Source organism: Mustelus asterias, chromosome 8 (genome assembly GCF_964213995.1).
Source record: "Mustelus asterias chromosome 8, sMusAst1.hap1.1, whole genome shotgun sequence".
Classification (NCBI taxonomy): Eukaryota; Metazoa; Chordata; class Chondrichthyes; order Carcharhiniformes; family Triakidae; genus Mustelus; species Mustelus asterias.
In genome coordinates this window covers 54926295-54940129 of record NC_135808.1, presented here as the reverse complement: position 1 = coordinate 54940129, position 13835 = coordinate 54926295, and the positions used below count along the sequence as shown (strand labels likewise).

The 13835-nt window shown below is 43.6% G+C and overlaps 1 protein-coding gene across 2 annotated transcripts in view; it reads right to left on the bottom strand.

The window, feature by feature from the left end:
- Positions 1-12035, bottom strand: part of gtpbp3 (GTP binding protein 3, mitochondrial) — a 30101-nt gene extending 18066 nt beyond the window's left edge. The window contains exons 1-4 of one of the 2 annotated variants that reach the window (XM_078217973.1): positions 11962-12035; positions 7205-7361; positions 4536-4632; positions 1220-1278 (exon numbers count right to left, since the gene is read on the bottom strand). In XM_078217973.1, the coding sequence (XP_078074099.1) occupies positions 1220-1278; positions 4536-4632; positions 7205-7361; positions 11962-12026 (378 nt within the window). In that variant the 5' untranslated portion in view covers positions 12027-12035. Of the gene's footprint in view, positions 1-1219; positions 1279-4535; positions 4633-7204; positions 7362-11689; positions 11927-11961 lie in introns of those variants that run through there. The other variant, XM_078217974.1, reaches the window with a different exon arrangement.
- Between the last annotated feature and the right edge of the window lie 1800 nt (positions 12036-13835).

Below are 13835 nucleotides of genomic sequence, written 5' to 3'. Positions count from 1 at the left end.
GTAATATAAATGTCACATGTGAGAAGAACTTGTGCTGCGCTGAGTTCAGGAACTATTATAGATTATATCATTCTCCAATGAACCGAGTTAGAATCATAGAATCCCTACAGTGCAGAAGGAGGCCATACAGCCGATCAAGTCTACACGAACAACAATCCCACCCAGGCCCAATAACCGTAACTCCACATAATAACCCTGTTAATACCTCTGTCACTAAGGGGCAATTTAGCTTGGCCAATTAACCCAACCCGCACATCTTTGGACTGTGGGAGGAAACCCATGCAGACACAGGGAGAACTTGCAAATTCCACACAGTCACCCAAGGCCAGAATTGAACCAAGGTCCCTGGTGCTGTGAGGCAGCAGTGCTAACCACTGTCTGTCGCACTGGAGAACCAGGTACTGATGCTGAATGTAATTCCAAATGAACTTTCTTGTTAAACTATATATTTATCTGAATTTATTTAATAATAATCATTTGGTGCACAATGCCTGTTCAAATGGCCACTTTAAATTATGTTTGTTTACTCGGGTTAAATATTTTAAAATTATTATAATAAAATTATTGGCACTATGTTGCTATTATTAATCTATTTCTGTTTAAAAACGTAATTAATAGTAACACTGGAGAAAAAGCCACTGACGAAACATGAAGTGAGAAATAAAACATAGAGAAGATCATTACGTCCAATCCATCCCATAAAAGCATTGAAAATTACAAGTACAATATTTTTGAACATTCAAGATCAAAAAAAAGAGGCTTCCCCCCAATTTCTCCTCTTCACTCTAGTGCTGACTCTCACTTGGGAATAGTTACACAGATACCAAGTGCCTTCTGGCACTTAACCTAAATGGCCATTCTCAACGTGCAAGCCTATGAATGATGTAATTAACTGGTTACCCAATCATGAGACAGGAGTACCACAACCAAGCTGAAGTCCTGTTCCTCACATGGCTTTCAAAAATGCACATATTCCATCAGGACCCCCAAAGAGCCTTGAATAATTCCACCCACCCCCAACTCTCCCAATCTAGTTTGGGACCACAAAGATAAACTGCAATCCCCGTAGGACCACTCTGGCTGAGCAAGGGCCAGGCAACATATCAGAGACGTTCTATTGCACAGCTTGGTGCAAAACTACACAGTGCATTTAGAAAACAAACACGCATCAGAGAAACACACTTTAGAAAATCACAGAGGCTACCCATTAAACACTTACCTTCTGAATCCCTGTGACATTTGGACCAACCTCCAGCACACACCCTGCAAACTCCATTCCTGTAAAACAAGTGTTATTCACTGGTGAGACAATCTATCATGAGCATTTGCATAATACACTAATCACAACAGTTTTACTTTTTATTTTTCAATTCCTGGTAATTCAGACAGTAGATAGAAGTGGGGGAGGATCATTCTAGCTTATCCACCCAGCCAGAAAAACAAACTTACATTCCCCCAACCTTCTCAATTAAGTTATCTAACAGAGTCTTGAATGAGACTGAGGGCATTGCCTCCAGAAACCATAAGTGTTCGGCACTTTGTGAATTATGTGCTTATTGACATTTGTCCTAAAGTTCCACCAATTTTATACAATGCCTTCTTTTTCCAATATCCCAACATGTTTTTGAAGATGTTTTCCAGGTTAAATTTATCTCGGCTATTTAATATCTCACACATTCCCCTTTCATTCTCCTTTTTTCAAAACTCAAGAGGTTCAGTTTCTACAACCTTTCCTACAGGGGGCCTTTTTCCTTTCTGTCCCACTCACCTTTCCTGTCGTGGACACTCTAGTGGATTAGGTATCACCATCCCCCTCTGCATTTCCCTCCATCATCTCTGTTGACTTGTAACTGGTGAGACAATCCATCATGAGCATTTGTTGTTTATAAACTCATTGTGAATGATTGCATCCTGGTCACGGTTTTGACACAAAGCTTCCCCCAAAATGATGTCTCCCCATCTGGTTATACCTCCTACCACTTTCCTAAACCCATGTCATCTTAGTAACGGCATGGCTTTTATCACCAAATCACAGCTTAATTTATCCTGGTATTCTTCAGGCATATTCTCCTCTTTTTAGCATCTCACCTTGCTCTGCGGCTCTCACCTTTCCTTTCAAATACTGATTCCCTGTTGCCCGCCCGGGCAACATGCCAAGTCTCTAAGAGATATCTTCACTGCTTACCTCTCTTAGCCTCTCCACCAAGCAACTTCTCATCCTCAGTGATTTCCATTTCAGTTCATCACAGTCAGTTTCTGAATTCACTACCTTTGGCCTCCCCCAAGGGTCCAGCTCTAACCCCCCTCCTACTTATCATCCATGCTGTCCCTTGCGGATATCATCAGATTCCGCAAAAATATCCATTTCTAATTCGCCACCAGCTTTATCCCCCTCCACTTGTTCTGATTTGTCTTGCTATTTGTCTGATGTCCACCATTAGACAAACAGATATTTCCTCTAATTAATTATTGGAAGATCAAGACCACTGTCTTCAACCCCTGCTGCTAACTCCATTCCCGAGCCACCAACTACATCCATTTGCCTGGCCACTGTCAGAGGCTGGACCAGACTTTGCAACCTCAGCATTCTATCTGACTCTCAGCTGAGCTTCCATCACCAAGCCAACCTACTTTCACCTATGTTCAGTATCACCCATTATATCCAAACTCGCACCGAGTCCCATTCAGGTATCACCCATTCTCACTGATCTACACTGGCTCTCAGCCTGGAAGCGTCTCACTTGTAAGATTTTCATCCTTATTTTCAAATCCCTCCATGGCTTCGCCGCTCCCCATCTCTGTTACCTCTCCTGTGACCCTGCTATATCGATTATCCTCCAATTCTGGCCTTTACAGCATCCCCAATTTTGTTCACTGTGCCACTGGTGCCTTTAACTTCCTAGATCCTAAGCTCTGGAATTCCCTTCCTAAACCGCCCAGCCATTCTAGCTGACTCTTCTCCTGAAAGACACTCCTTAAAACTAATTTTCTTTGACCAAGCTTTTGATCCCCTGTCCTCCCATTTCATCACATGGCTTTTTTTTGATTAAGACTCTGTGAGGTGACTGTCGCTTGACATCCATCATCATGAAGAGCTTCGAAAGGTTAGTCATGGCACGGATCAATTCCAGCCTTCCAGACTGCCTGGATCCACTACAGTTATTACACCTATTGCCGCAACATGCCCACAGCAGGTGCCATCTCCCTGGCCCTACATTCAACTCTGGAACACCTGGATAATAAAGACACTGATGTCAGACTCCTATTTATTGACTACAGCTCAGCCTTCAACACTATTATTCCTACAAAACTCAGGCAGGATTTTCCAGCCGCGCTCGCCCTTCAACTGGAAAATCCTGTCCAAGGTCAACGGACCTTTCCATGATCCGCCCCTTGCCCGCTACAATTCCTGTGGCGGGCATATGGGGAAAATACGCCCCAGTCATCTCCAAATACCATAGCTTAGGGCTCAGCTCCTCCCTCTGCGACTGGATCCTAAACTTCCTAATCCACAGACTGCAATCAGTAAGAATATGCAACAACACCTCCTCCACAATTACCCTCAACACTGGTGCAGCACAAGGCTGTGTTCTCAGCCCCTCACTATACTCCTCATACACCTACGACTGTGTGGCCAAATTCCGCTCCAACTCGATTTTCAAGTTTGCTGATGACACCGTAGTGAGTCGGATCCCAAACAATGATGAGACGGACTACAGAAAAAAGAGAGAGAATCTGGTGAAATGGTGCGATGACAATGTCTCCCTCAATGTCGGTAAAATTAAGGAGATAGTCATTGACCTCAGGAGGCATAGTGGAGGACATGCGCCTATCTACATTAGTTAACATCTGCTGTGCTACAAGATACAAACAGTCTGAGGTCACATACCAACCGACTCAAGAACAGCTTCTTCCCTGCTGCCATCAGACTTTTGAATGGACCTACTTTATATTAAGTTGATCTTCTCTACAGCTTAGCTATGACTGCAACACTACACTCTGCACCCTCTGCTTCCCTTCTCCCCTATGTACTCTATGAACGGTATGCTTTGTCTGTGTAGTGCACAAGAAACAATACTTTTTACTGTATACCAACACATGAGACAATAATAAATCAAAATCAAACTTCAGCTTATTTGACGGCTTTGCTACTGCTTATAGCTATTCCTACCAGGAGATGATGCTGTCATGATATGTCACACTTGTCTGTCTCGCGTCATCCTCACACTTCCACTATAGCTCATTTTCAACCATTTTGTGACATCCGTTATCCAACTACACCCAAGTCAGCCCCTTCTTTAAAGGCACTACATAAATACAATTTCTTGTTTCTGCCAATGTTATGGAGGCCAGAGAACTCCCACAGAAATTTCCAGCATATTCCTGCTACAAACTTCACACAGGTATAATTTCACCGCAAATGGGCAGGCACAATACTGGGCTGAATTAAAACCAGATCGTCTTAAGCTTCTAAACCTAGGATTCAAACAAGGAGGAAACAATTTTTATTCTTATACTGCCAGCCCTGGCTTTACCTGGAGTGAATGGAATTGGAGGTCGCTCCTGATACAAGCCATGGCATATCAGAAGATCAGCAAAGTTCACCCCACAGCAATGAATATCCACTCGCACCTGATAAGACAAAGGTATGCATTTTTATTCAAACAGATTCAGCACACCTCCAGGGAATGTCACAACAACAGCACACCATTTATTTCAATTAGCATCAGCACATCTGTCCAGGTCATGCATCTCCAATACCACACAGTACGTCGCGTTCGAGATTATGTACATCCCATCTTCAGTCTTGCATAGTTAACTGACCTCTGATAACCATCTGATTTGTCATTCTCAGTAGGCAATTCCCCCAGATCACTCAATACATTTATAATATAAAAGAATTAGATAGGAAATTGCTGTCAGGTTATTTTATTTCATTATTCTTATGTTATGAGCATAGATGTTAGTTGGCAAACAAACCAATTCCTAGAGGAAAACTTAACTTACGGACAATAACCTTTTTTTGTATTCTGAAAACGAGAATACCTACTGATCTCAGTAGCACATTCCAGTACCACGTTTGGGATTTGAAAACTTAAAAGATTTATGAAGAAGAAGAAATAAGCACACAAGATTACACTTACCATCAAAATAGTCCTCAAAAAAACCCACAAGTAAACACCTTCCAGGCAACAACCCCCTATAGGCAAGGTGGCACAGTAGTGAGCACCACCACCTCACAGCGCCAGGGACCCGGGTTCAATTCCCGGCTTGGCTGACTGTCTGTGTGGAGTTTGCACATTCTCCCCATGTCGGCATGGCTTTCCTCCGGGTGCTCCGGTTTCCTCCCACGGTCCAAAGATGTGTGGATTAGGTGGATTGGCCATGCTAAAATTGTCCCTTAGTGTCAGGGGGACTAGCTAGAGTAAATGCATGGGGTTTTGGGAATATGGCCTGGGTGGGATTGTGATCGGTACAGACTCAATGGGCCAAATGACCTCTTTCTGCATGGTAGGATTCTATGATTCTATTATAAAAATCCAGTAACATTACCCAAGGCAAAACAGTTGTTGCTGCATAAAGGTAAACCGCACAGCATCGCAAACCCTTCCACTGTCGTGGACATCTAAGAATACTCAGAAACAAAACTGCTTTCTGAAACTCAAGACTTTTGTGGCTTGTCAGGATGCCTGTTTCAAACCTCAGACCTTCTCCCAGCACAGAGCTGCTTCCAGGAGGTCTTCCCCACACACAGCCAACACAACGCAGCTCAGCATCCTTCCTTAACTATTCATTTTCCCTTTCATGTTCAATTCCATTGTCTTCAGCACCCCACTGAACTTAACTTTTCCAAAATATAAAAATCTTTCATGTTTTTCCTATTGCCTCCCTTTTCTGGTCAAATAAAATGTGAACCTTACCTTGTTTACTTATGAAACCGTAGCAAATTGTAAAAAAGCCTTACTCCCCTTTGAAATTCAACAGCTGAAAAAAAGCAAGTCCCCTCTATCTCCCAATGCAAATTTCTGAACTTTACTTATTTATTCTGCTCCTACTCCATTTTCAAGTTTTCTGATGACACCACCATAGTGGGTCAGATCTCAAACAATGACGAGATGGAGTACAAAAAAGAGATAGAGAATCTGGTGAAATGGTGCGATGCCAATTTCTCCCTCAATGTCGGTAAATGAAGGAGATAATCATCGACTGTAGGAAGCATAGTGGAGCACATGATCCTGTCTACATCAACGGTGATGAAGTGGAAATGGTCGAGAGCTTCAACGTTTTGGTGTCTAGGTCACCAACAACCTGTCCTGGTCCCTCCATGCTAACACTATGGTTAAGAAAGCCCACCAACACCTCCGCTTTCTCAGAAGGATAAGGAAATTTGGCATGTTCGCTATGACTCTCACCAATTTTTACGGATGCACCATAGAAAACATCCTATCCGGTTGTATCACAGCTTGGTATGGCTCCTGCTCTGACTAAGACCACAAGAAACTACAAAGGGTTATGAACATAGCCCAGTCCATCACTCAAACCAGCCTCCCATCCATTGACTCTATCAACACTTCCCACTGCCTCGGAAAAGCAGCCAACACAATCAAGGCTTCCACGTACCCGGGACAAACTCTTTCCCAATTTTTTCCATCAGGAAAAAGATACGAAAGTTTGAGAACACGTACCAACTGACTCAAGAACAGCTTGCTGCCATCAAACCTTTGAATAGACCTACCATGATCTTTCACAGCACCCTAGTTGTGACTGTAACACTATATTCTGCACCCTCTCCTTTCCTTCTCCCCTATGTATTCTATGAACGGTATGTTTTGTCTGTATAGCACACAAGAAACAATACTTTTCACTGTATCCCAATACATGTGACAATAATAAATCAAATATTTCGTTATAAATCCAATTGACCCTTACCTCATTACAAATGCATGCAATTAACAACTCAATTCCTTTTCATCTCTCAATTGTCCCAGGCAAGCTGTCTCCATTAACCTTTCCCCAGCAAAACTAAATCGGTTACATACACCGACATTGTTATAGAATAATCATATTTAAAAGAAAATCCACTTTCACATGCGGCATTCAATGTTACAAGAAAGTCTCATTTTATTTTTTGATAAATAATTTGCATCTATACCAGTTTGAGAGCTCACAGCTATTTAAAATATTTATGTCCAGAGCAACTTACCTCAGTAGGCCTGAGTGCAACTGAAGGCAGCTGCTGGATCACCAGTGGTTCCTTCAGCTTGGTGCAGAGGGCTGCTTGGTACAAATTGCCAGAATCTGTGGTATTGCTGGTGCGAGTCACTGCAACTCCACTTAACTTCCTTGATAAATCAGTCCTCCTGTGCAAAAGAGCTACACATTGTATTCAATCTCGCACATTAACATGAAATGTCAAACTAAACCCACTGATGACCACTAACAATCTATCATCCCCATTAACTCTGATACTTCTGCTGAGGACAATGTGAGTCGCAGCATTGAAACCAAATTTGTACAAGCAGTAGCAATCATATTTAATAGCAAAGTCAACTATGTGCTCCATTGTCCTTTTTTCCAGTCTCTCCCCCACAGCCCTCCTCCATTCTTCCTGGGCCACTGCTCCAGTAGAGGCTGCAGCTGAAACAAGTGATCGCTGCAAAGACAGAATGTTGTCCCTTTTCCCACATGAAATGTAACAGTAATCGGGAACTCCCTGTCCCCCAAAGGTTTTGTTTCCAAAGACAGTTGGAACTTTCAAGACAGAGGCATGTAGGATTTAGTTAGTAAGTTTTATTATCTAATAGTTGGAGGCATGGCAGGGCAGCACCAATCCCTGGAGTGCATATCCTGTTCCATGTGGGAACTCCAGGGCATTTTCTGGATTACCATATGTGTAGTAAGTGCTGTGAGCTGCAGCAGCTCAAGCTCTGGATAACAGCTGGTGTCACTGCAGTGCATCCATGAGGTTGAGAGCTATGTGGAAAACACATTTATAGACATGGTAACCCTGCAGCTTACAAGTATGTGAAAGAGAGGAAATGGGTGGTCACCAGGCAGTCAAGAAGAAATAAGCAGGTAGCGCAGGAGTGCCCTGAGTCCATCTCACTCTCCAAGATGAAAGTGTTGCTTCATATGTGGAATGCAGCCAGAGCCAAGTCTATGGCAGCCTCTGCTGTACAGAAGAAAATCCATAAAACCCCTACAGTGCAGGAGGAGGCCATTTGGCCCATTTAGTCTGCACTGATCCTCTGAAAGAGCTCTCTATCTATGCCCACGCCCCCACCCTATCCCCATAACCCTGCACATGGATCATGGCCAATCCACCTAACCTGCATAACTTTGGAGCATCAGGAGGAAACCCGCGCAAAACACCAGTATATCATGCAAACTACATACTGTTACCCAAGGCCAGAATCAAACCCAGGTCCCTGGTGCTGTGAGATTGTGAATTGCAGACACAGATAGCCTCGTGAAAATATGATGTTGTGTCTATGACAGAGACCTAGCTCAACAAAGGGCAGGAGCAGATATTTAAAAGTGTTCACGAAATATAGGGAAGGAGGGTGTCATTATTGATTGAGAACTTTGCAATGATGGTGAGAGAGCATGACCCAGAGCATTCAACCTATTTGGCTAGAGCTAAACAACTAAAAAGGTGCAACCATGTTGCTTAGTCTAGTTTATTGGCCACCAACTGGTGTGAAAGCTGTAGAGGATCATATTTGCAAGGAAATTACAGAAAAGTACAAGAACTACCACCAGTGGTTCAAGAAGACGACTCACCACTACCTTCTCAAGGGCTATCAGGGCTGGGCAATAAACGACGGCCTAGATAGCAATGCCCACATTCCGTGAAAGAATAAATAAAACATAGTTACAACGGGGACTATAATTATCTAAATGTAGACAGGGATAGTAGTGGTGTAAAGGGCCAAGGGGAGAAGCTCCTGGAGTGTGTTCAGGAGAATTTTTGACAGCAGTATGTTTCCAGTCCATTGAGAAAGGATGCACTGCTCAACCTAATTCTCAGGAATAAGGTGGGCCTGGCTGATCAAATCTCAGTGGGGGAACATTGAGGGGATAGTGATCATTGGATCATAAGGTTCATGTTGGTTATAGAAAAGGACAAGGAGCAATCCTCAGGAAGAATAATTAACCAGGGGAAAGCCAACTTCAATGGGCTAAGAATGAATCAAAAATAAACTGGGATCAAAGATAAGCAGGCAAAACAGTACCCGAGCAATGTGCTGCCTTTCAGTAAGAGATCATTCAAATACAGTTAAGGTACGTTCCCATGAAGAGGAAAGAAAGGGAAATCACATCCAGAACTCCTTGGATGACAAAAAAGAGATAGAGAGTAAGATGAAGCAGTAAAAGTGTATATATGACAGAGGGCAAGTGGAAAATGCAAGTGAGAACCAGGCTGAGTGCAAAAGGTTCAATGGGGAATTAAAAGAGCAAATAAGAGAAGCAGAGATTAGCAACTGACATAAAAGGGAATCCCAAAATCTCCCAAAGGCATATAAATAGTAAAAGGGTGGTAAGAGGAGTGCAGGGCTGATCAAAGGTCACAAAGAGAATTTACATGTGGAGGCAGGGGGCATGGCTGAGGTATTAAATTAATTCTCTGCTTCTATCTTTGCCAAGGAACATGTTGCTGCCTAGTTCGTGGTGAAAGAGGAGGTAATTCAGACACTTGAACTTAAAATTGATAAGGATCCATAGAATCCCTACCGTGCAGAAAGAGGCCGTCCGGCTGATCGAATCTGCACCAACTCCCAGAAAAAGCACCCCACCCAGCACCATCCCGCGCCTGGAGGAACTCCACACACTCGTGAGGTTATATTAAATTGGCTGTCTATACTTAAAAATTGATAAGACACCAGGGCCAGGTGAGACATGTACGTAATACTAATTAGGAGCAGCCGTAGGCCATTCAGCCCCTCAAACCTGTTCCACCATTCAATAAGATCATGGTTGATCTGATTGTGGCCTCAACCCCACATTCCTGTCTACCCCCGATAACCTTTGACTCCCTTGGCAATCAGGAATCCATTCAACTCAGCATTACATATGTTCACTGATCCAGCCTGCACCACTCTTTGGGGAAGAGAATTCCAGAGACTAGCAGCTCTCAAGAGAAAAAAATTCTCCTCACCTCTGTCTTAAATGGGAGACCCCTTAATTTTAAACGGTGTCTCCTCTTTCTAGTCTTTTCCACAAGGGGAAACATCCTCTCAGCATCCACCCTGACAAGTCACCTCAGTTTCATTAAGATCACCTTGCATTATTTTAAACTCCAACGAATACAGGTCCAGCCTGTACAACCTTTCCCCACAAAACTCCCCCACCATTCCTGAAATCAGTCGAGTGAACTTTCTCTGAACTGCTTCTCATGTACGTCCTTTCTCTTAAATAAGAGACCAAAACTGTACACAGTACTCTAATGTGGTCTGAACAACAACTGCAGCAAACGTCCATGCTTGCATATTCCAATCCCCTTGCAATCAACTACATTCCATTTGCCTTCCTAATCACTTGCTGCACCAGCATGCCAATCTTTTGTGATTCTTGTACCACGACACCCAGATCCATCTGTACCTGAGGAGTTCTGCAATTGCTGCCCATTTAAATAGTATATATTTTTTATTTTTCCTGTCAAATTGAACAAGCTTACATTTACACACATCCAGGGATACTAAGGGAATTGAGAGTGGGAATTACGAAGGCACTGGCCATAACTCTCTAATTTTCCTTAATTTTGGGGGTTGTGCCAAAGGACTGGAGAATTGCAAATGCTACGCTCTTATTCAAAGAAGGGTGTAGAGATAAACCTTGAATCGTTTGTGTCGGTCAGCATCAAAGCAACTTGCACGTTTTTGTGATATTCCCAGAGTAAAGACTGAACTAACCACATAAAGTTACAGCCTAGTTACCCAGAGCAACTTCCCCCACCGCCACCTGCTACACTGACTCTAGTGCAGTGGTGAGTGATGTGGATATATATACATAAATACATATGTAATCATATATATGTGCATGGCACTACCCCATGTTTACCATTAGTCCTGTTTCAGGAACAGTCACCATTTGATGAAACTGAGTGTTTGCAACTTTTAAGAAAAAATGGAACATCTGCAATAGAGCTTAAATACGGGTCTGTCTCTTTAAAAACAGGATATACAGCATTCCTACCACTAAACAGGGCAGTTCAACATCTCATCCAAAAGATAAAACCTCCAACAGGACAACACTCCCTCAGTACTGCGTGTGATGATCCCACATCCATGCGGAGTTAGTTAGCTTATCCCAGCCTCAACTGACCTAACAACCCCTCAGGGCAAGGGAGGGAAAATTAGCCAGGGTTCCTGCTCCTGATGCCACAAGTCACCTTGGATAACATGTGCAGGTGTCAGGTAAAGTTGGGATGGGTTGTAAACACCCATCTCGGTCAATAAACTTCTGGCACCCAGTGTCAAGACACACAGCTAAGGGACAACTCACCAAGGACTGTCCAACACAAATTCCAAAATGGACATGGTGAGAATTGTAAAACACTGACTTTCAACCACAATCTCAATGCATGAACACATTTCAGGTGTTTAACGACCCCCCACCTCTGTCTGTCAGATCCACCTGTATTATATTAAATAACTAATATATATTAATTTTCCTCACAGGTGCGAACCTGACCCTGTGACTCTGTACTTCGCTCTGAGCTTGACCACAGGAAGCTACATGATGACTCCAAAGTTTGCGAAAAGGCAAAATAACCCAGGAAATCAGGGCGCTTGTGCGTTTTGGGATGGGGGAAGGCCAGGTTTGCAGGCTTCTCCCGACAGGAGTTCGGGTCCTTGCGTTGAAAATGTTCCTCCCGGCTTCAGCACAGATTAAAAGTCCAGGCCCCGGGGCTGGAGTATCAGCATGAGCATCCTGCTGCCCGCAGCCAGCACCGCTTACCTGACCGCCTCCCTCAGGACACGCTCCTGGATCCGACAGAGCCTGAGCGCCGCCACTCGCGCCATTCCCGCCTGTCAATCAACAGGATGATTGACAGTTCCGGGCCCGGGGAAAACGCTCAGCAGCGCCACCTGGCCACTGCAGCAGGCAAGCGCCACAGATGGCAATGCTCTTGCAGAATGCAGAGGTTAGCACAAATAAAAGTAAAATACTGCGGATGTTGGAGATCTGAAATAAAAGACGGGAAAGTGCGCAGGGAGGGGAATCTCAGCCAGCCTGGCAGCTTCTGTAGAGAGAGAAACGGAGTTAACGTTTCAACGCCATTAAGGGTTTTATGCTGTTGAAAGTGGGGGGAGGAACTCACCTCCTGATTCCCCAAAGCCTGCCAACCATACACAAGGCACAATCAGGAGTGTGATGGAATACCCCCCATTTGTTTGAATGAGTGCAGCTCCAACAATACTCAAGAAGCTCCACACCTTCCAGGACAAAGTAGCATGCTTGAGTGACACACAATCCACCACCACCTTAAACGACCACTGACAAGACAGTGATAGCAGTGTCTACCTTCTACATGATGTACTGCAGGAACTCACTGAGGTTCTTAAGACAGCACCTTCCAAACCAATTACTGGTAACTTCTGCTTTTTATTCTGCTATTTATTTACTCAACTTCTAGAAGGCCAAGCGTAGCAGATTTCTGGGAGCACCATCACCTGCAGGTTCCCTCCCAAATCTCTCACCATTTTGACTTGGAAATATATCGCCGTTCCTTCACTGTTGCTGGGTCAAAATCCTGGAAGTCCCTCCCTAACAGCACTACGGGTTTACTTACACCACAGGGACTGCAGCGTTTCAAGAAGGCAGCTCACCACCACCATTTCAAGAGTGATTAGCAATGAGCAATAAATGCTGGGCAAACCAGTGATGCCCACATCCCATGCATGAAGTTTTAAAAATTACATTACAAAGATGTTCTGGAACAAAAGGAAGAGAGAGTGCGAATGTTTATAGTGAAATAATAAAGCATTGGTCCAGAGTAAGTGAACAGCAACATAAAACCCATCACATTTCTGCTTCTTTTCAGTTCTTAAGAAGTCATCTTGGACTCAAAACATTAACTCTGCTTCTCTCTCCAGAGTTGCTGCCAGACCTACTGCGTTTTCCAGCATTTTCAGTTCTTATTGTAATGATTACCAACTCTGACTGGAGGCATTCCTGGAGGTTTGATCAACTGGTGACTGCCAATGATGCTGCATTTACCTTAAAGGTCAGCTGTCCTGTAGAGTTATCGTCTCTCCTTCTTTTGCACCAGCAGCTGTTGTTGTGAAAAGTTCAGAGAACCAGCTGATGAAAAGGGAAATTTTAACTCTATGTAATTGCACCAAAAATTAATGATAGATAATACTAAGATTCCAATCAACTGTACCACAATAACTCACTGACAGTCCATAGGTAATTGGTGCATTAGCCAGTTTTCCTACCTGTCATCGCCGCCTGTCCCTCTCTTAGAGGATGATATCTACTCAGCGTTGCAGGTTTCTGCCATGGCTCATCATGTGACAGAACAGGCCTATTCTTGACCCACAGATCTTTGGACATGTTAGGCAGGATGTTCCATGAGGTAGTGGAATCCAAAAAGCAGGATTTGTTCCCTTTCCCTTACTTCTCTGCTGCCCCTCTGGCACCATATTTCAGGAAAGATGTGAAGGCATTGGAGAGAGTGCAGCAATGGTTCCTGAGAATGGTTCCAGAGATGAGGAACTTTAGTTATGAAGATACATTGAAGAGATTGGGACTGTTTTCATTGGCAAAAGCTGAAAGGGGATTTGAGAGTGTGGTGGAGGCAGATTCTATCAATTCAATTCAAAAGA